Source organism: Lagopus leucura, unplaced genomic scaffold, assembly GCF_019238085.1.
Source record: "Lagopus leucura isolate 7727_CA_CO unplaced genomic scaffold, USGS_WTPT01 Super-Scaffold_100001, whole genome shotgun sequence".
Classification (NCBI taxonomy): domain Eukaryota; kingdom Metazoa; phylum Chordata; class Aves; order Galliformes; family Phasianidae; genus Lagopus; species Lagopus leucura.
In genome coordinates this window covers 72,047,027-72,069,631 of record NW_024962262.1, presented here as the reverse complement: position 1 = coordinate 72,069,631, position 22,605 = coordinate 72,047,027, and the positions used below count along the sequence as shown (strand labels likewise).

The 22,605-nt window shown below is 37.4% G+C and overlaps 1 protein-coding gene across 6 annotated transcripts in view; it reads right to left on the bottom strand.

The window, feature by feature from the left end:
- Positions 1-297: 297 nt before the first annotated feature.
- ERG (ETS transcription factor ERG) overlaps positions 298-22,605 on the bottom strand; it is a 130,800-nt gene continuing 108,492 nt past the window's right edge. For 5 of the 6 annotated variants that reach the window (XM_042866938.1, XM_042866939.1, XM_042866940.1 and 2 more), the window contains 8 exons: positions 19,764-19,915; positions 17,019-17,222; positions 15,901-15,981; positions 13,856-13,927; positions 7,489-7,554; positions 7,064-7,120; positions 5,226-5,273; positions 298-2,268 (listed from right to left, as the gene is read on the bottom strand). In XM_042866938.1, coding sequence (XP_042722872.1) covers positions 1,748-2,268; positions 5,226-5,273; positions 7,064-7,120; positions 7,489-7,554; positions 13,856-13,927; positions 15,901-15,981; positions 17,019-17,222; positions 19,764-19,915 — 1,201 coding nt within the window. In that variant the 3' untranslated portion in view covers positions 298-1,747. The remainder of the gene's footprint in view (positions 2,269-5,225; positions 5,274-7,063; positions 7,121-7,488; positions 7,555-13,855; positions 13,928-15,900; positions 15,982-17,018; positions 17,223-19,763; positions 19,916-22,605) is intronic. The other variant, XM_042866941.1, reaches the window with a different exon arrangement.

The window sequence follows — 22,605 nt, the reverse complement described above, 5'->3', positions numbered from 1 at the left end:
GTCAAAGAATTGGGAATGGTTGCAATCTCTGGGCGAAAGAAGCTTAGGAACAGGAATGGCAAGGCACTATTACAAAGGACTGCAAACATTTTTGCAGAATTTTCTGGAAAAGAAGATACATAGCATCTGTCCACATTTAATTTATGCTAAGCATTGTTATTTGGTCCTACATTTAACAGATTTAATGAAACAAAATTTTAAAACAAAATGCCTTTTAACTTAGTAGGAAGAAGATCTGATAGGTGTGTCAAGTACTAAAAATGCAAATGCGAATGCAAACTACAGTGTCAATCTGAATTGCCATGCTAGGCCAAGCTTATTTTATTACATACATTCTGCATTCTAAGTACTAATATATTCATAATGTAAACATTAAGCATACAGAGTTAAAATTCAAGGCCACAATATTTTTGATTGTCCCTTTTTGTGTCTTTGGTTGGCCGAGATCAACTCGTAGTGTATAAATGCATAAGTTATATAATAATTATATAAAAAGGAAAAAATAACATTGACTTGTATACTTCATTCTGACAAACGCACAGCGTTCGCGACTCAATAAAGAAAAACTGGCGCCCGCCTAACAAAAATACTTAGATGATTTCTGATTTTGGCAGTCAGGGGTTGTCTCTTGCTTTAGCCAATGGAAAAGAAACCCCCCTAATAATGATGAGGTTCTAACTGGTTAACTTTTAAATATCAAATACAATTCCAGTTTTACTTTTTTTAAAAAAAAAGAGATGCATATTCTGATTTCTGACTTCTTCTGCTTTTCCCTTTTTCCATTTTTTTTAATTACTATACAAACAAGTCTGTTCCTCCTGTAATACTGGGAATGGTATGATACTGAGCAAAATGTTTCACAAGTCCAAACAAGTATTTCTTCATAGTCCCAACACTACTAATTTTTCAGTCTCTTCAGTCTCTACTGGTAAAGAAGTTTGTTTCCTCCCATTCTCACCACCTTTTGTCCTCCTCCGTCTCCTTTCTGCTTCCTCTGTCAGGTGCAGGCCTCTGATCTACAGTCATACACTTTCCCTTCTGCACATTCTCATTTCCAATGTTTGGCTCAGGGTTCTTGTAATACTGTCAAGGAATCCTAAAGTTTGGGTTGTCTTCACAGTTTGAGTAGCAGATAACGCTCTGATGAATGGAATGCATTTGATTTTAATCAAAACAATGCTGTCATATTCCAAATCAGCTTCCACACTAAATGAGTCTATGTTGATATGTTTCTATTTTTTAAATAAAGGTAGGTGGTTGTTGGTTTTTTTTTCTTTCCTTTTTAATCCTTTTCTCCCTCTTTTGTAATGATTCATATATTGTATGTTAGGTCACTATAGAGTTATTGTTACATTGCTGTAGTATAGTCCCAGGTTTTTGCATTAGCAAGATAACAAACTTTACCCATAAGCTTATCAACTTTTTAAGACCACTAGCTTTCATAGGTTTTCCTTATCATTTCATGCTTTTACCTACAACAGTCCATTGTTGTTTGGTCCACAGAGTCGATGCCCATATACATTACATTTTAGTATCTTAATACTTCTTGAATATCTCCTTTAAATCCCTACTGCAAAGAGTCATTTTGAAATTTACTTTTAATGTGTTTTTCTCCCAGCCAAACCTTCACCTGTCTCTTTAGGCACTTTTAATTCATGTACTCTGATAGAGTTCATTGCAATTCATCAGGGACTGTATCCCAATGAGCAGTGTTTTTGCTTTTTCTGGTGTTTCTTTCTTTCCCCACTTAGTAGTAGGTGCCAAGATGAGAAGGCATATGAGCAGCTGGCAGCCTTGTATTGGGGTAGATACCTCCGGTTGGTGAATTCCAGTATGGATTAGGGGCAGCAAAAAAGCTGGATGAGGTTACAGGCAAAGCAGGGGGGTGGGGAGCTACAAAGTTCATCTTCTGAGGGTGTGCGTGGTAGGAACTCATGTAGGGTAGGTCTGATGGGTATTTGTACATGGATGATTCCGGGGGGTGAGGCTGGAGGGCCTGAGCGATTCCGTGGAAATCAAATTTGTAGGCATAGCGTTTACCATGAACTTTAGTCATAATATTTTTATCATAGTAGTAGCGAAGTGCACGGCTGAGTTTGTCATAGTTCATGTTAGGTTTGCTTTTCCTCTCTCCCCAGCGCCGAGCCACTTCGTCAGGGTCGGTCATCTTGAACTCTCCGTTGGTGCCCTCCCAGGTGATGCAGTTGGAGTTGGAGCTGTCCGAGAGAAGCTCCAGTAGGAACTGCCATAGCTGTATCTGCCCACTCCCTGTGGAGGAAACAAAGTGAAAATGTCAGGAATAATGACTAATAAGTTAAGACACCAATTATTTCAGGCTCCCGCACATAACCCTATTAGGAAATATTGCAATGTCAGTTCCTGCTTCGTACTTGAACTAGTCCCCCTTCTCCCAGCCTATCTCATGAAATCCTAAAGAGCAGAGATAATGGTTATGTGTCATGTTTTCCCTCATCTGGGTGGCAGAATGCCATTACAGGGAAATTTAATGGTTACTTAATGTCATTCACTGTAGACAATTGATGGGGAAATCATACAGCACTTGTTTAGGAAACTAATCTCTAAAGTTCAGGACAAACAGCTTTCACTTGCATAATATTTTGCTTGTTCTCACAGCATTATGTTGTAACTAAATGTTCTCTGCTATGGAATAAGCCTACACAAAATGGAGAAGTTTAGAGAAAGCTGGACATATGCCAAACCATATCACCCATTTGCAGCATTTGGGTAAATGCAGAACGGAAACTTATTAGTGTGCTGTTGCACTACATACAATCATAGGGCAAGACATTTGCAAGAACAGTGAAAAGGTCCATAAAATACATTCTCATACTCATTCTTTGTCAAACAAGAATTTAAATGAGTACTGATCCTAATACATTAAATGTTTTTGTTTTTGTTTTTCTCCTTCCTCCGCCAATTTCGTGTCTGAAGGAAAATAATCAGTCTGCTGGCAATTTTGCAGAAGAGTGTTGCCTGGTTATAGGAACAAAGTTCAGCCATTTTAGGCCATCAAAAGTCAATTATGAAGGGCCTTGCCACTGATATTCATGCTAAAAGCTTAGTATTTCTTAATAAAGCAGCACTGAAATGATGCAAAACACAGCTGAAGCAGCTTGCAAGGCAATCTGTTTCACAAGCACAATGTCAGCAGAATTTGCAAACCAGCTTGCAAGTCGTAACTTCTAAGTACATCTCTAAAAAGGATTTTCTTTCTTTCTTTCTTTCTTTCTTTCTTTCTTTCTTTCTTTCTTTCTTTCTTTCTTTCTTTCTTTCTTTCTTTCTTTCTTTCTTTCTTCTTTCTCTCTTTCTCTCTTTCTCTCTCTCTCTTTCTCTCTTTCTCTCTCTCTCTCTCTCTCTCTCTTTCTCTCTCTCTCTCTTTCTCTCTTTCTCTCTTTCTTTCTCTCTTTCTTTCTCTCTTTTCATTTTTCCAAACCAGAAATGTGGATATAATAAACAAGCTTTTCTTTACAAAGCTTAGTGGTAAATTATAATATCAAGATAGATTAGCATCTGAAATCCATTAGCAGTTTATACTTCAGTGCAACTAAAATCCATATTCATTTAAATTATACTTATCCAAACTGTCCTTAATGAATTTCTTCTGTTCCATTAACATGCATTAAATAAACAAACAAACAAAAGAATCTGTGGTATGAGCAAGGCATGCAAGTTTTAATACATGAAACATAACAAGGGGATTAGCCTTTGAAAATCAATAAACAGTTCAGCACAGGACAACGCACAAATTTTTGAATAAGCAATCCAACATATGTTCTAACATAAACACTTGCCTTCCAAATGTAATATATAGTCCTATGAAAATAAATGGTTGCTGTCAATTTCCTTTTAATGAGAGATTAATTCCACCAATTTATAAACACTTAAAACATGTTAAAACACAGGAATGATGGTGTGTAGAAATGCCATACCCAAATGCTAAAAATGTATCCCAATCCAGAGCAATTTAGTGTCTTCCAGAGTAATGAAGGATACCAAATGCACACTTGGTAAAACTATAAAAGCCTGAGACATACAAATTAAAGGGAGGTAAGCCCTCACAACCACTTAAGGTCAGTGTCACTTGGAAATCCACCTCCTGAGGCCATTTGGAAAAAGTCATTCTTAATATTTAGCTGCTTTCCTGTGCAATGCTAAACTGTCTAGAAAGTAATCTAATCTAGAACCATGGCTGCTGTCACTTGGGACAAAATGAAAGGAAATGTAGCAGTATTTCAGTAAATTCATGCTTGGAAAGGCAATAAAATTGTTGTGAGATCAAACATTGTTGCTCAGAGTTGAAGAGAACTATAACGTGGAACAAGTAACACTGTGCCCTTTGAGTATTAAAGAAAGGGAAAAAGGAAGTGGCACTAACGTCAATTTATTGCGGCAGATAACACTGATGTATGACCAGAGTTCATCCTGCAGATTCAGAGAAACAACAGTGAAATCTGTCCAGTTCATAATCAGTTTTATTAACTTGTCAGGAAGTTTATCCATCTTCAGCTAAAATACAAGGACTACAAGGACCAGCTCACAATGCACATAGTTACCACCTTCTTATCATGAGAGACCATTTCTGAAGTGTCTAACCCAATTATTCTTTGCAAATAAATTCTGTTTTCCAATTTTTCCCTGTATATTTTTGCTGACTTCTGTTATGCAGCCAAAATATTGTACAGGTCAAGGTCAGCATGTCATTGGACTGTGGATTACAGAATCTAGGACATGCATGACACAGCCTGGTAAAAAACTCATGCCATTCTGGAGAGGTTCCTGAAGGACAGCACCTAAGAAAACTCCCAGTGTTCAAGCAACTGAAGTGAATTCCTATTGATATGTTTGGTAAAATGTAATGAGATATCTGACTGACTGAATATAAACATATATTCTAGGATGAGATGAGTAGCTCTCTACTGAGAGCTACAATAACTATATCCCAATGAATATAATGGCAACTAGGACACCTAAGTCCTATCTAGTTACTCTATGACACTGGAATTTATGTGCTTTAATGTGTGAGCTTAGTCCCACCCTTAAGTAATTTAGAAACCTTCAATGTGTTACGTATCATAAGCTCTCACTGAATCATACTAAAGATTAGTAAAATTTGTCACATCAACTTCAGAGTCCAGACTTAAAATAGGAGTGGGGATGCTATTAGAGAAGAAAAACTCTCATAAATCAGCAAAACCTCGCCTCACCTGGATTTGCAAGACGGCTGCTGGTCGGTCCTAGAATCTGATAAGGATCTGCAAAATTGTAAAGAAAGATTTAAAACCATGTAACAACGTCATATATTTTAGGCGTCATTTTTTAATCTTGTAGGAGTCAGAAAGTGCCACCTGAAAAGCAGATCGAACACTGAGTAAAGTGGCTTCTATCTCTGCATCACAATATTTGTAGGTTTTCTCTCAAAATTGGGTGCGCAAGCAAACAGTTGCAAGGGATATATATTTCCTTTTCATTCTCTGTATTAGTGTGCACAAGTACATGTTCAGACACACTGTAAAGTTGGTCTAGAAGTATTCTGATTCCTATTTAAACAAGATAACCTCTGGGACTATATACCCTTGTAACCTGCTAGGGCCCATAGTCCAGAGACCTAGTGCTAAATGTGGCATAGATGGGTGAAGAGATGTTCCTCCTCAAAGAATAGAGACCTCTTATCTTGTGGGGCTACATCTGTTCTCTTCGTACCATTCCTAGGTTTTTCTGTGCCAAAACAGCCTCCAAAAGAGAGTGAAGAGGGCATATCTGAACCCATGCAAAGTGGCCGTGTTGGCTCTTCTTCATCATCACATTCCAGTGAGGGATCTCCTGTATTACACTTGTGATTAGGGTTTTCCAAATTCCAAAACATCTCAGAGCTTTCCTCATTGGATTCCCTGTGGAAATTCAATCTGAATTCAACCTGAACTGAAATAAGAATGACTGTAGGAAAGCCCAAGCTATGGATGATAAGCACAACCTGAAGCAGAGCAATAATGTCAGTGGGCTGTCTTGTCTCCAGACAATTGCTCTCAATCACTCAGTTACAGTCAAGAAGATAATCAGCTTACATTCCTTACACATTTAAATAATCTGTGAGGCTCACATATTTGCATTAAATGATCTCAAGGACTTACATAAATCACCAATATACTTCTTGAAGGATTCCCATGTCTGGGAGGCCAGATTAGATAAAATGCTATCTGGGCAAAAAGAAGTACAGTACTTCCCAGGCAGCATGCATGTAAGTTAAGGAGTTGTAGTCATTCACAGAGTTTTATTTAGTTGTAACAAAAAAACAGAATCATGATTTGAAATCCATGTGATAAAAACAGGCACAGAGAATTCTGGGCTAAGAATATCCCCCAAAACTTCTCTGTCATACTTCTACATTTTTGCTGTTAGCAAAAGACATCATTGACTCAGAGTGTAGTGCTTTCTAACTATCTGTCCAAGACACTTTCTAGTTTCACAATATAGGATTGAGTCCTACCCCATAAATTAGCTGGTTTGAAATGACAAAGTGAACCATCTTGCTAAACGACTAGCCTACATTCCTACAAACCTCAACTTTCTCTTCAGTTTTCCAATAGATTGATAATCCTTCTATTTTTTCTGTTTAATTTCAGGACTTCAGGATGTAAAATACAAATAGATTTCTGTATGTTGCAGTCCATTTTCATCTCTTTGTTTATGCACACTTTTCAGTTGTCATTATTTGAACTACTGTGGAGAATAAGTCTTCTGGCTTTCTTACCTTCTACCTTTGTACTTAAACTGAATATAGGGAATTTAACAGCTTTTTCATTCTGAAAGGTTGTCATTACCATTAAACATTGCTAAAAGCACATTTTAATAGGCCTGGGAGCCTCCACTTAAGATACAGCCATGCAGCCAGATCACACATGTCTGGGGATTTACTCATCACTGTCTGGAAATCTCATTAGTGCTCTGAATCAGCTCTTGCAAATGGCTTCTGGTTGGTAGGTGAAAGCTGACCTGAATGTGTCCAACAAACCCCATCAGAAAATTCAAATAAAATAACACCCACCTAACTGAGGACGCTGGTCTTCTGTTTTGGGCACTGTTGAGGATGATGGCTGAGTAGCTGAAAATGGAGAAATCCATTTAGTTATTTTTCCAGTTTGAAAGATAGTCACTAAACCTGTGATAGACCCCAGGCCATGGACTCCTGCTGCTCACGAGAGTAGGATTTAGCTTTTTAAGACTATCTGATCATGGGCCTGATGTAGCCTACAATCCTACAAGGAAATTACGGCTGCCCCAGTAACTTCACCAGCATTGCCTACACGTAACTACTACTGGCAACAGGTTTGCCAGGCACAAGTAGAAGTCCCTCAGAGCTGAAAGCTGAAGTAGATCCTGAGATAGCTCTGAAGTTCACTTTAGAGATTACTCTGATTGCAGCAGACGTGTATTGGGCCCACAGGTGGGACACATGAAAATGATTTTTACCTTTTGACTGAGTGGGATGGGTGTGACTCGTCCATGCTGATCTCCTCGCTTGCTCATAAGGTAAGTCTGAAAAGGAAAAATACCATTCTTCATGCAGATATGGCATAAAATGTTATCTGTCCATTAGGGGCAAATTTCTAGATAACTCTCTGGATTACAAAAATTACGGAAATTGGAAGGATACTCCTTGTTAAACACTTCATTGTCTTTATCATTTCTAATTATAACAGTACCACACTGCTCTCTGTACAGCTCTTTGGAAGTGCCTGTTTTTTTCAGATGTCTGAAATACTTTTAAACATCTGGCATAAATACTCTGTAGAGTCCATAGCACCTTCATGGTTACTTTCTGTTATAGGTATGCTCAACTTCCACATACAACATGAGTATTGCTCAGGATTGTGATTCATAGTAGACTTCAGTGTGACTGTTCTCTGAACTGGACAACTCATTGATAATAGAATACCAAGTGGGTGCTCACAGCCATGAGCATGAACAAAGGGAGTACAGTGCTAGAACAGGTGATCTTGAAATCTCTCATGGAGAAATAACAATTTACATCAAGAGATTGAAAGCAATGTGGTAAGATTCCAAGTCTGACTGCAAGCAAACCATTTTGTCTTATAAATATAGCAGTCAAAGAAACCATAATCTGAGCTTTCCTTACTGAAACAGCAGGCTGTATGGCAGTGATCCCTTGAGCTGGGTGCCTCTCAAGATTGCTCCTTGAGGTCAAGAGATCCTTACTCACTTTGCTGGTTGGTCTCTAAAGGTATCTGATTTTTGTTAAGATTTAACAACTTAACTAATCACTGTGACTCATCATCATTATAAATTATCAATCTACTTACTATAATGAACTAAATTGTTGCTATATCACTAAATGTATATGAGTGTTGGGTATTGCCTGTGACACCTTCCTCAGCCAAGGACACCAAGGTATGACATACACAGTGTACTATGGACAATTTTTGTTTGAGCTTTGTGGGAAAAGTCTCCCAAAAGGTCAGAACTCAGACCAAGAGTAAACTGTGTAACATTCCCTTCCAGTCTGTGTATGTAACAGTATTTTCTTTTAAGATAGACTTCAGTTGATTTACTTTGCCTTTCTTTACTAGTCTGTTGCTGTTATCCCTTGAGATTAATCAAAGTTTATAGGTTGAATTTGAGAGTTCCTTTTTCTGCAGGCACATGTGAGACAGCAAAGGCATAGTTTTGTCTAAATCACTGTGACATGCTCTTTGTGTTCTTACTAGCTGTCACTATTGTAATGCACTTTATTATCTTTTTCCTTAATGCTATTCTTCATGCTTGCAAGCCCTCTTTTCCCCAGGTGCATTGTCTGGTCTAATTCTCATTATTCAGAATCGAGATCTGTGGGGTAACTGATTGCTGCACTATACCATTTTCACTTCTTTCTCTTTTACTCGTTATTTCAAACTTGAAATAATTTCTTTCCTTTCACCTTCCCCTCCCCATCCCGGTAGCCTCGTAGATCTCTAGAAACATAGAATGTGAAAATACTGAACACGCTTCAATATGAAGTACAGATGTGTATACATATTCTTATATCTCTTATGAAAAGGTGATAGGTTTTGCGTTGTGCTTTTTTTTTTTGCTCCATCAATTTAAATATACCTTTCTGTTTCTTGGGAGAAGCTGCTAATTTTATGTATCTAAATTCTCACTTTTCCCTTTTCTTTTTTTCTTCTTTTCCCTTTTTTTTTTTTTTTTTTTTTTTAAACTTACCTATTACTTCTATTTTAGTTAAAAGGTTTAGTATATAAAAATGAAGAACCTTGAACATAAAAGCTTTTTTCATAAACTATATGAAGTAAAGTCAGACATTCATTTTACCCTTTGAAATCTTTTGCAGCTGCCTGTGCTTTTCTACGTCTGGCTTAAACATACCACCTAAAATTGCTGCCAAGACCATGGAACCTATGTAGCCTGTCCAGGATCCCAGCAAGGTAGCCATACCCTCCTCATAGAACTAAATTGGTGTAGACGATCTGATTGTTAACAGTGCTTGTGCTTTATTTTAGAAATGACTGTAAATTAAGCCAGTTGGGAAGTAAAGAAACAGTCCCAGACTGGCTCTGTGCACACCAGATTGTTGAGCTCTCTGCCCGTTTTCAAGCACTCTAAGCAGGAGAATTGAATGGAAATAAAATGTAATGTGAAATTCACAACCAAACTGCTCTTAATTTATTTAGTCTGTTTGGCTTAAGAAGCAGACTGGCACTACCAGCCTCATCGTCTCCTGGAAGCTTACAATTCAAAAACTTCACTATTGTTGACATACTCCCTTTATCTTTGTACTGCATTTAAATAACTAGTATCTTTTTATCTTGTATTTCTTGAGGACTATTCCAGAGTCTTTTTCAGAAACTCAGAGAAAATTGACTCACACAGGCACTCATTTCTGAGCAGAAAACTGGTGTGAAGGTGAATCTTAACATGCAGATGTCCTGGCCAGGATCAGATCAAGACTTGCTATTAATGTGGCTGGAGATACCTCAGGGACTGAAGACTTTCAGAAATTTGGAAGGATCTGTGTCAACTTTCCAGAGCTTTCCAAGCTCAAACTGTACAGAAAGGGATGGCTCAGCCATGGTGCTGATTGAAGAACAGTTTTCTGTCAGCCCTGAGTTTCAACAAATATCTTGCCCACTCCTGTCTTTCCTTGCCAAATTTCTGTTTCCAAAGCAGCCAGTGGAGATACAAGCAAAATTACCAAAAAACTTTTCTGTTTCTTCCATTTCCTGGCCCCAAAGGTTACAGATATGGAAAAAAAAGATCACACAGAAGGTATGTGCTCCCACAATCTCTCCTCTCCTCTCCTCTCCTCTCCTCTCCTCTCCTCCCCTCCCCTCCTTTCTAGGTCTCCAAATAATTAAAAATCTGTACACTGAGAAGGCTGTGTGATGCTGCCTACTTGTACTCAGTGGCAAGTACAGCCCTGAAATAAATTTGGCATAAATTTAGTACTGTGAGAAAATTTTGCCTTTTAATGCAACACATCATAAGACGTTGTTCTGTCTACATCCTCTCAATTAAAAGAAAAATCCAGTTATCAGCCTTGCTTGAAATAGCACAACATTCCAACTTCATTCTTCATTCGTTATTGTGCCTTGATAAACATGTTGCTATCCTAGATAAGCAGATCTGCTCATATTCATTGGATGTTAGTACAACATGTTCTAATCTTGGACAGATCTTTGATGGGAATTATTCTGTTTGATGACACGTAGACAAACCTATATTAGGTCTTTCTGAGCTCCTGATAGCTTCACTGTATTACTTCTAGCTTGCTGAAACATCATGTTCTGTTGTAAAGGTGACTGAAGAAATATGTCTTTGTCATTGCAATTTATTATGAGCCTTGCTCATTTCCTATTTGCTATTGTGGTGCTTTAACAATGGTAATACTTGATTACCTTCTCTAAAATTGCATCTCAGAATTTGGCTAATTGCCATTTAATCTTGATTAAATGAGGAGGAGATTAATCTTTAATCTCCTCCAGCCATTACTCTCATTTTTGACCTTTTTCATGTCTTCAGGTACTTGTCCCCAGACTCTCTCTCTATTGCTCTTCTATGAAAGGAATTTTTTTATGGAAAAGCTTATTTTGCCATCTAGTTGAAACATGATGTTTAATAGGAAAGGCCAAGGAACAATTTAGCAAAATAGTTTCTTGACAGAAAACTGAATTCCTGCAAAAATATTTCTGAATGAATGAATGAAAATTCTGACCTTAAAGACATTTGCCAAAACTCTATTATAAAAGATAATATAATACTTTCAAAATTGTATGATGATTTATTGCAGAAAATGTTTAGTTAGGATATCCCAGTTCACAAAGAATAATAAAGACACTCTCTACCCAAACTACAAATTCCACTATAAATTGTGTCAATACAGAAAGATGCTTTTATCATAAAGCATTTTATTTTGTAGATGTCAGGATTTTTTACTTGGTTAAAGATGCTGAAATGAAGGAGTTCAGCATATCTGACATGGGATTTTTTTACAACACTTTTTACTTCGAAGAAAACTGCTATTTTATTTTCCATTACAAGTCAGGATGAAACAAGTATGGAAAATATAATTTTTCACGTATAGAAAAAACAATTTTTGTCAAATATCCCTGGAATCATACCTATAACGCAGTATTCTTTCACAACAGACTCTCACCTGTTATGTTATTTGCTAATGGACACCAAGGTCCACCTGGTCATACGTTACTTACTCATTCTCATTGGAAACTACTGAGAACTTTGGACATCCAGAACTATATTGCATAGCTACAGTGAAGTTTCTGTCTGTGCTCTGTCTTCTCATCTATATTCCAGATTCCTCTGAGCAATTCAAAGTTTCTAGGTGCCATAATAACTTGTGACCATATTTATTGAAAATATCTGTAACATTTCTAAAATTCTTTTTTCTAATACTGAGAAGCAAGTAAAGCAGGCAATCTGTGATATATAAATATATCATTTTTCCTCATCCTCAGATCCTGAGTTGAACAAACTTTTATATCTTTCAGCAGGCTCAAAAGATTTTCCATATTCCCATGTCTTACTCTAAGCACCATCTAATGCTGCAAATAGCCTTTTTGATAAGGGATGATTAATGTAGCTTTCCATACAAGGCCATAGTTCTGTTTTATTTAAGGGCACAATCAGATTTCCCATATGACCCTCCACTATACTCTTTCACATGTTTACTCTTTTCACTTCAGACAGCAACTAGAGCACTGGCTTTCACTGTGCCATAAATGAAGTTGCCTATGGTTAGCTCTTTTGTGATTGAATAGGGTTAATTTGAGATCAGTAAGATACACAAATAATTTGCGCATTACGCTGCATTTATCTTGTATTTTCAGCTGCTAGCATATTCTGAAATCATTTATCTCAAATAACACCTCTGGGCTTCTTTACAAGGATCCTGCAGAAGAATCTTTAAGTTTGAGTAATGTCAAAATCTTATGCTATCTCCAAGCACATTTGATTGCATCCTTTTCCCCATTATTAGTAGCTATCATAGCAGAGAATGCTAAAGCACCCAAAATTTAAGCTCTTTTTAAGTCTTGCTGTCAGGTTAATTGGCCAGTTCTTGATCTGTGAAAAGATTTTATTTCTTACGATTTGCTAACTTAACCCTTATTGTAAATAGTTGTGGGACATTTTGGTAAATTCCTTATAAAAGTCTGTTGCCAAATATATGAATTAGATTGGTGGTCTCTTTTTCATTCGCTAGGGCATTTTTATTGATGAATAAATTTAGTAGAAGAGTTTATTTTCCTACAAATTAAGCAGGGTGGATTTATTCATTTGACAGTATAGTAGGTGTTTCCCTCTTTTTAATTCATCAATTAACAAATCTACGGTCATGCATATACACATGTATATAAATGTAAAACCAAGTTACTTGTGTATTTTTCCTGAATTATACCATGCAGCACTGACAAGACATAGATAAAATATTTGGTATTGAAAAGTTTCTAATGAGAGAAAGTATCTTTTCAAAAGAGCTCAGTCAGTTCTAGTGTATGTCCCTTCAGAACACTTGGATGTATGCCTCTGGCTCAGTAATGGGTTTCCTTTAAATTCAGTATTTTGTTCCAACTCCTTTCAGTGTTTTACAGTACTTTGTACTTATTACTGGAAAAACAAATGTCCAGGTCAGGGAGTTTTCCAACATCATTAGTTGTGAAGGGTGATGCAAAGAAAGTTTTTAACTTCACTGCAATGTCCTCATCTTTTTAATTATTCCCTCTAGCCTTTCACAAACCAGCACACCCACAATATTTCAATGGACCTCACACTTCTCAGCACTGAGAACATTTTCGTGGTTTGTTTTGATTTATTTAAGCTCCCAAATTCATGATCAGACATATCAAACATAAATAAAAAGTAGATAGCAGAAGATGTATGTATCCAGTATTTTTGATATACTTTTTCTGAATAGATTTCTATTCAGAAGTTATTAAGGAGGATATTGTTGCTTCCTTTTACAGGCAGGAAGGTGAAGCACACTGAAAAGTGACTGCATTGGTATCACGCAGCATTGGGATCACACAGCAGAGCACAACTCCAATCATACTATTCTCTTTTGCTTTGAATACTAGAAAGCATTGCTTCAAAGACAGAGGAAAGACGAAGACACAGACCTAGTAAACGTTTTCTATTTAATTATCTTACTTTACACAATGTTATATATGTAGTCAAATATATATAATTGTGTACATGTGTATGTATTCATAATTTAGCTTATCATTTATAAGAGAAAACAGAAAGAGTAAAAGAAAGACATGGTTCAAGAGATTAAATGAGTAGTATAAAAAGTTGTCATTGTTCATACCTGGCCTCGTTGTTATTCTTTGTGTTGCTTCTGGGTAAACTGATGTATTTGGAAAAATAAAAGTGGCACCTCCTAAGGAGAAAGAAGACATAACATCTGAAGATTCATTTTCACGGTCTCTGATTCCACTAATATTAATAATTCCCTCTTCTAGTGTATCTGAATAAAGACTACGAATAAATATTTTATACATTAGGAATGTTATATGACTTCTGATAGTTTTTGCACTTGTGTAAATCCACTCAAATTACCGGATAAATTCTGTGAAAATCAATGTTAAGGGGGGAAGAGAATTAAGTTCAGTAAATCCCTTCTGCCCTCCCTACACATCTTGACCATGTGTGCAGGCTGTTCCTTATCTTCTGAAATAAAACTTCTTTTCCTCCTCTTTATTCATATATGACTTCCCGAACAAGTTCATACAACGGAGACTGCAGCCCTGGGCCAAATCCTATTCAGTGGCAATCTTCTCACAGACCTTGGTGGTCTTTGGGCTAGACTCTCAGAAACCCCATTAAAAATATTGAACTTGATAATATAAAATGGTACCAAACTTATCTCGGGAACTGAAATTGCCTGAACTACATCAACACACCTCTAATGCCCATTACTAGGAATGTGAAAAGGGCCACAAGGAAGTTACCAATGACATTGAGAGGAGTTTGTTCCTAACACCTTTGGGGTCTTTTGAAAATCCCACTCCAAAGCTCTTATGCCAATAGAACAATATACTTTTCTTAAGGTCATGATCAGCATGATATTGTAATTCATACTACCAAGGGCATAAATGCAGGCAATCTCATTTTGGTGAATTTCAGAATAGCATTGTCAGTGCACACATGTAGAAAAAGATAACACATGGAATTGCTGAACAACGTTTGGATAATTCTATGTGGAAACTTCTTGGCAAATTAGAATCTGGGAAACCAAAGATGGAAAAGACTATGGAGACTATCTATTTTTAAAAAGGGCTTAAGGCTTATTCCAAACCTCATCAAAGTCAATGGAAATTTTTCTCTTGCATTTGGTGGGGTTTGCTGGAGGCCCATAGCCCATAGTAGGACTTTATGTCAAATGGCAAACATCTAATCTCAGTGGGAGATCATCTGATCTAGTTAATTTTTCTAGGAAACTTGCTGCTTTTTACTACAGTGAAAAAATAAATGAAATATGAAAATAAGGTTTTCTTATTTCTTTTTTTTTTTGCATTATCCTTTGTATTATCTTTTTCATTTCTCATAAATAATTGTTATTTCTGGTCACTGTAGGTAACTAATACCCTCAGGCATGATCATGCAGTATTCCAAATAACTCTATCAATACGTATACTGCACTATATGTGCAGTTCCATGCCATCCTCTGTTACAGAACTGCTACAGCAAGATAAAATTTAGTTTGAAATATTTTCAAAAATATTGTAAGCCACATTTTGATAGATACATTTTTGAGGCCTGTGTTGTGTTGTTCTTCCACCTGTGCTTCATACTTGTTTGGGACGACTTACGTAGCAGAAGGGTGAATATTAACAAAAATCATTTTACATTCAGATCAGACTTAGATCCCAACACAAACCTCACATGAGAACTGATAAATGAGATGGGCTAACTGCCTAAATAGCAAGAATTTTACTTAAGTATGCAATATATACTGCATATGAGGGGGAAGCAGCCACAGCACATAGACAAACACTGAAGAACTTTTCAGCCCCAACAGTCTTTTTGGGATCCATGGAGTAGTTCTGACAGTAAAATGAGACAGAGTGAGAAAAAAAGTTTTCAGAGCTTGCAGGTTATCAGTGTCATGGGCCCCAAAAGCTTATAGGACATGAGAAATTATCAATGGGGAAACCATTCTGCACCATCTGGCCCTACATGATGCCACCATTTTTCTGTGTGTCTGTGCATAAAACTCATGCACACAACAAGGAGAGGACATGCTCATCTCTCTCCTGGTTTACTATTTCCACTTTGAGCAAGCAAACCATAAACAGGAATCCTGTGCTTTCAGAATATGACCTATCGCAATGGGAGCAGTGCCAGCATTACCTGTGTTTCTAGCATGCATTAACCGTGGAGAGTTTTGTAAGGCCTTATCAACATCATCTGAAGTCAAATGTGGAAGAGGAGCTACAAAACAAAACAAAAAGCAACACCAAAATGAAAAAAAAAATTGAGAATTATCTTTTAAAACCATATTTTCCCAAAGAGGATTGTTTGAAAGTGAATCTACCAACAGTCAGTTTCTGTCTGCAGTTTACAGGGAGGTGTGTGTGCTATAGCTTAGACTGATAGCTTAAACTAGGGCATTAATTTATTCAACATTATGAATACAGAATATTTCTGGCTGATTATTGACAATGTGCGTGTGGAGAAGACTGCACCGCACTGGTGTTGCAATGCTTTTTTGTTTGTTTGTTTGTTTGCTTTAAAACCAAGTTCACTTTAAAATCTTTAAACTGAGGCAAACATGCAAAATTTCCTCAAGCTTAGATGAAAGTACACAAATCAGGAATTCACTAGTCCCCTCTTTCCCTTTGAAATGTTAGCCTTACACTACAAACGCTTTGCATTTGGACCTCAGGGACTGGGGTTTTTTTGTTTTTTGTTGTTTTTTTTTTTTTTACTGGTTTTTCTTTTTTTTTTTCCTTCTTTAAATTTTTCTTCCCACAAATTTACAGAACATTTATTCAGTTCATTAAACTCTTGCTTAACCTTTTCAGGGTAGAGCAAACTGCTGTCAGTCCTTAGAATCATGCCTGGAATTTGCTTTATAAATCAATATAAATCAATTGCTAGCATTATCATTGTTAAAATGGAAATAAATGAGTATGTGACCAGAAAAAACATTAGCACTGAATCCCATTTGATTTTTTTCCTAAGTGTACTGATAAATATGCTGGAGTTTAATTCCAATTTTGTCTCAGATAAAAATTTAGAAACATTGCCCAACTCTTTTTCTCCCACAAGCATGAATGAAAGCCAACTGAAATCAATGGGAATCTTTCCTTCAAAGTCAAGAGGCTTTGGATTGGAGCTTCCTGCTATATTTTAAAGACCAACATTAGGAACAGAGACATCTGAAAACCTACTGGGTTAAGATCTAACAGTGGTATCAAACACAGATTGATGATAGGCACTACCATAACGACAGAAAACAAACTTACTCTCTCTGAGGTAGTGTAGGTGTGACAGGAGGATATCTGCATTATAGCTCGGTGTGAGCCTCTGGAAGTCATCTTTGGTCATTTTACACAACTCTTTCCCATCAATGTTCTGGAACAACAAGATGTCCACGTCTGGAAGACCATACTCCTTCACTGCCCACTCCAGCCACTGACGTACATGGTCTGTGCTCCACAACGTCGGATCTAGTGTTATCACAAAGAATGCAATTAGCTTGGAAGGGGAGAGTGGTGATTTAGTGGATCAATGCAGAAAGACTGTAGTCCAAACTGAAGAGACAGGGGATTAGCAATACTACAACCTGTGTCCAAACAATTTTCTAATATTTCAGTTCAATTTGTATCTTTATTCAAGAGAAATTTTCACTCAAATCAATTTTACTGTTTCTTGGGCATAGGCTAAGCAAGCACTCAGATTTGGCTCATATTAAAATATTCCACACTTCCTTTCATAGATTGCTGTGTTGTTTTGCTATATGTTGCTACATTTAAGTGGGTTTTTCCTTACTACTTGATGTACTGGCAATACCATCTGGGGAAAGAAAACAAGAATTAGTGCAGATGTCTTTTTGAAAGTCATGTATGAATCCCTGATTTTAACCTGAAGCTGTGTTTTTGTCCTTAAAGCTCTCCTTTTCTATCTCTTCCATTCTACTTTTTGCTACCCCTGTGACTGAGAGTAAGCCCACACCAACTTGAAGGTCCCTAAAGATCTGCAATACGCATCTGCATAATGTAAGACAGCTCCTGGCATGAAGATTTTCTACCTTTTGCTGAGGAAAGGTAAGAGCTGAGGAGAGATGGAGTCATCAAGAGTTTCTGCCTTTCAGCCTACATGATTCTGTGGTTCTGTGATATCCTGAAAACTGACAATGGAGCACACAGAGGTCAAATGACAGTAGTCCATTGCATAAAAGTCTGTGAACTGTCTGAGTCTTGAAAGATAGCATAAATAGCTTATTAGTGGCATAAATTTAGTGCCATACTATGTCTTTTGGGATACACGTCTTTCCATGGGCTAGATACTATTCAGAGACTGTCATGACACTGCTCATTCCCAATCCTTCACCCATCAGTGCCTCTGCTTTTCTGATGTTTCTCTTGGAATTTTAAGTCCTTAAAAGTCAGAGTACTTGTTTCTCTGGAGGTTCAGAGGCTTTCTCCACTCTCCCAAATGCACCAGAATTGATTTAAGAGGACCCCTCCATCTGGTATGAAAAGAGTAGCAAACTAGAAGGAAGTAAGTCTGACTATTTAGGGTCTGGTTGAGATCACTGATACCTATAGCAGGGAACTCCAGCAAAATTCACATTGGGTTGAAGCAAACCAAACACTGGGAAACTTACCAAAAGATTTTCATTATGCCTGTAATTTTTAAAAGCCTCTTTTTTATCATAACTTGGAAGTTAATGCAGCTGGAAATGTGAATATTGCTTTTTTATTCCTAAAGATTAATACATAAATTGTACACTACCTATATAATAGTTGAACGAAACATATGCGACCTATTATAATTTACCTGCTTTAGCAGGGGGGTTGAGGATCCTTCCAACCCTTAAAATTCTGCGACTCCATGATTTTTACCCATATATTTCTTGTAGAGATCTTAAAACAGCAAGGCTGTAGCTGTGATAACCTTGTTCTTTGAATCTCACTCAAATTCACCTCAAAACACAGCTCCAGGAATACACAAAAAAAAATCAAACAAACCCAAAAACCATTCTGGCTGAGGTAACCATGCTGAAGGTTACCAAAAAGCTGAAAAAAGTACCAGCCAGCAAGAAGACAAATGTTTGCTTTTCATATGCCATGAGACTTAAGTGTGTTCTCCATCTAGGTAGTCCGGACATTTCATTATTCAGTGCATCACTCTGCTGTGCTTCAGAAAAGAACCGTCAACACCATCACAGAGGATACTTCAACATATTTGTCCACTCACATCTTGACAAATAACTGAAATAATCACAGCTTGCAAAATTGGCCACAGTTAGGACTCTTGCATATCTTAACAACTGAAAAACTGCAAGACTATTAAGCAACATAATAGTAGCAGCAATATTTCAGAGGCACATCTCAGTTAGAAAGGAACCAGTAGCAAAACATTCTCTTCTGGTTGCAGGCTGCAGGTCTTGAGTCTATGCTGTGTATTTCCAGTGGTTATTGGACACTCATATATGTCATGATGTCTAGTGCTTGGACTTCAGAAATACGCATGCTATTTTGCAGACCTAAGCAACAGCCCTTCCAGAAGAGGTTTGTGTGGAAGACAAGGTGCACAGGAGTTCAACAAAGTACTGAACCCTATTACCAAGCTTGCCACCAGAAACAAGAATTTCTCAATTATGCTCTCATATTGCAGTGGAGTAGTCTGTTTGCTTATTACAATGTATTACACTGCTCAAACTAAAGGAATAGCATAGAAAACTGGCATTGTCATTTTGCTTGTTTTAAGTGAGAATGAAATACTCCAAAAAGGAGTGAGAATGATCATATGGGATCTGAGTGCCTGTAAATAGCCAGCTCTGCCTCTGAAACAAGAAGAACAGGTTGAGGAGGTAGCTTCATAGTTGTGTTTCCCAGATCATTTTCTTAACCCTGAGAAATTATGGCTCTTCCTGATACCCTGTATCACATTGCCTCTTTCTCAGATTTACTTAAATGAGATTAGAAGATTTCTCTTGGAAAATGCATTTGTTTGCTTGAAAATTTTTGAGTAGAGAGTCTAACCTGCTGGCACAATAACTCTTCGTTCATTGGTAGTCATATTTGGAGGCGGAATGTGCTTCTCTTCCATGTAGCTTCCATAGTTCATCCCAACATTGTCTGAACCACTAACCATTTTCCCTCCTTTTGCCACGCTGCAGTCATCAGGTGAATTCCTAGACAAAGAAGAGAGAGGCATACTTTGATTATTATTCCAGTCCCTACTAATATCCTCTGCAAGGCTGAGTGAGATGGGAAAAAAAAAAAAAAAAAGAGACTGGAACATCAGGAATTTGTTGTCATTGAAAAACTCGGAGCCTGCTACCCAATGACTCTGCTGATTCCTTTAGCTGCTTCAGAAAAAATGACCAGTCTCCACAGACAGCATATTTATTTTTATTTTAAGATTTGCCACCTTGTCTCCAAACCTATAGATGCAAATGATTTATTTCCAGAGACAGGACTAGAACAAAGGCTTGTTCGTGAGGTTGCTGAGCATCACGACTGCAAATAGCTGTGCTTCTCTCTCCAAGCATCTCACAGACAACTCAGCAAAACATAGAGATGCACTTAATGCATCAGACAAAAAAGAATATAAATAAATAGCTGTCGTTAGCCTTGGACAGGTTTCCAACTCCACTACTGTCACTGTTTCATGTGAGCCACACTTTGTTGCACTATGTGTAAAGCAATGTAGACATATTTCTGCACACGGCCCACAGAAAAAGAAACATTTACCAACGCCTTGATTCAAAATACCACACACATGACTGGAAAAACCTTTCAGCTCCTGACTAGTACAGTCTCTATGGTACGATAGTTAAGAAAGGGAAATCTGCAGAGGATCTGCAACCAGACACCTCTTTAATTTTGGCTTTGCTTTCTGAATAGAGTCTCTAGCTTTAATATCCCACAGAGGGTTCCCTAATGGCATTTTAATTGCATCACAGTTTTCTTTCTGGCAGACAGAGACATATTTGTCCCTTAATTTAATGTCTACAATGTGTTCCATCAGAGAGAGAAAAATTGTTACAAAAATCAAAAGAACGAACAGAGCCACAGGGAATACCTTTAAATGCAAAGAGGTTGTTTGGCAATGGAAGAATGGTGTTACTTGGGCTTGAGTTTCTTTATTGATAGTATATTACTAACAGCCTTTCATTTACTTCTGCCATTTAACTGCTGAAATTGCACTGTGGTTGTGCTACACCGGCAGTAAGTTAGATTGCTATGCTTCATTTCAATTCCTTGCAAACTAACTAATATGCAGTCCAGAGAACCGAGAGACCCTCCAAGAACCCAGACTCCTGGACGGGTGCTTCAGGAACTTCCATCATTACCGGCTCCAAACGCACTTCAACAAGAGACTCTTGCTCTCCTTGGCTTGGAAGCCCCATCTCTTGCTGAAAGCATTGGGCAGCAGTGTCACTGAAAGCCAATCAATGCTCAGACAACAGGCACATTCCCAGAAGAGTTAATCTAATGTTTGAGAATGAAAGAGGAAAAGAAAGGTACAGTTCAGCCCACTGTCTGCTCAACACGCAGCAAAAGGATGTGGCAGGTAATTTATCCATTGCTTAAGTGACTCAGTTGTATTGACTGCTCAGAACTGCCATCAGTCAGGAACTAATGCAGCTGTAATTGTTCCACATGTCTGTTTCAAAAATAACTAACATTTTGGAAGCTGAAAAGATTTAGTATGCATCTTAAACAATGCAAATACATTTCAAGCATATATTTTTTTCCAAGCAGTGTTATTACTCATTTTACCATATTTTGTTAAGGTATATATATATATAAAAGAAAACAACAGCCAACTGACCACCACCAACAACATAAAACAACAAAAAAAAGTGCCAATGGTGTTCTGTTAAAAAATATATATATCACAGAAATCATTCCAGAGGTACTGTCATCTTCTCTCAGAGAAGGAACAGGGCCCTGAATGTTGCCTGGGAAATGTTGCCTGCACATACCTTTTTCAGATATAAAATATTTTGGGTGCTGCTTAACATACTACATATGAAATCTGCCTTTTGTAAAGATCCTACAATTACTCAGTCAGCTACAGAACTGAATAATAACCACAAGGGAAAATACAGTCAGCACATGGCCTTGCCTGTCACTGAGTGATTGTGGATTTAGGCTTCTACCATAGAATGAGAATACTTCAGCATTATTCTCTCAGGTTTAATTTTTCTATCCCGCTATATACCTATAAATATAATTCTGGGATGCCACTTATTTCTGTCAAAACAGAGCTAAGCAAAACAAAACAATTTCTTTTTCAGACATAAACATGTTGAAAGTGAGCTTTTAAGATGATGGCTTGTGACTAAAATGTTGGCTTTTTCTGTTTACCGTTAGCAAACAGAAATGGCATCTATGCATGAATTAGTCTGCAGGCTAAATCGTATATTTGGAATCATGGGCCAACTCCTCACCTTTATACCTATGCAGTATCTATCCTGACTCCCAGTGTCAGTTATGTTACAAAGAGAAAAGACGGAGAAGTTCAGCCCGTTCAGTGACTCTTTTTTTGGAAGCAGAGAGCTAACATCATCCTTTGGTCTTACTAGCACAATTTCTTTTTTTTATTGTTTTCTTTTTTCCATGAAAAGGAACATGGGATAAAGACATATCAAAATCCTGCTGCTGATGTAAAATATGGTATCAGTACTAGCCTACACCACTTCCAAGGGTAATTGTGCATTAACAACACTCTTGTAAACACAGAGCAGTAAGTGATGTGAAATATCCAGTAGCAGCAGACAGCTTTTGGCAGCCTGACAGGGCTGCTGAGCTGGTTCTCCAATATGAATATAAACAGACAGAGGGTGGGGTAGAAGATCATAAATGGATTATA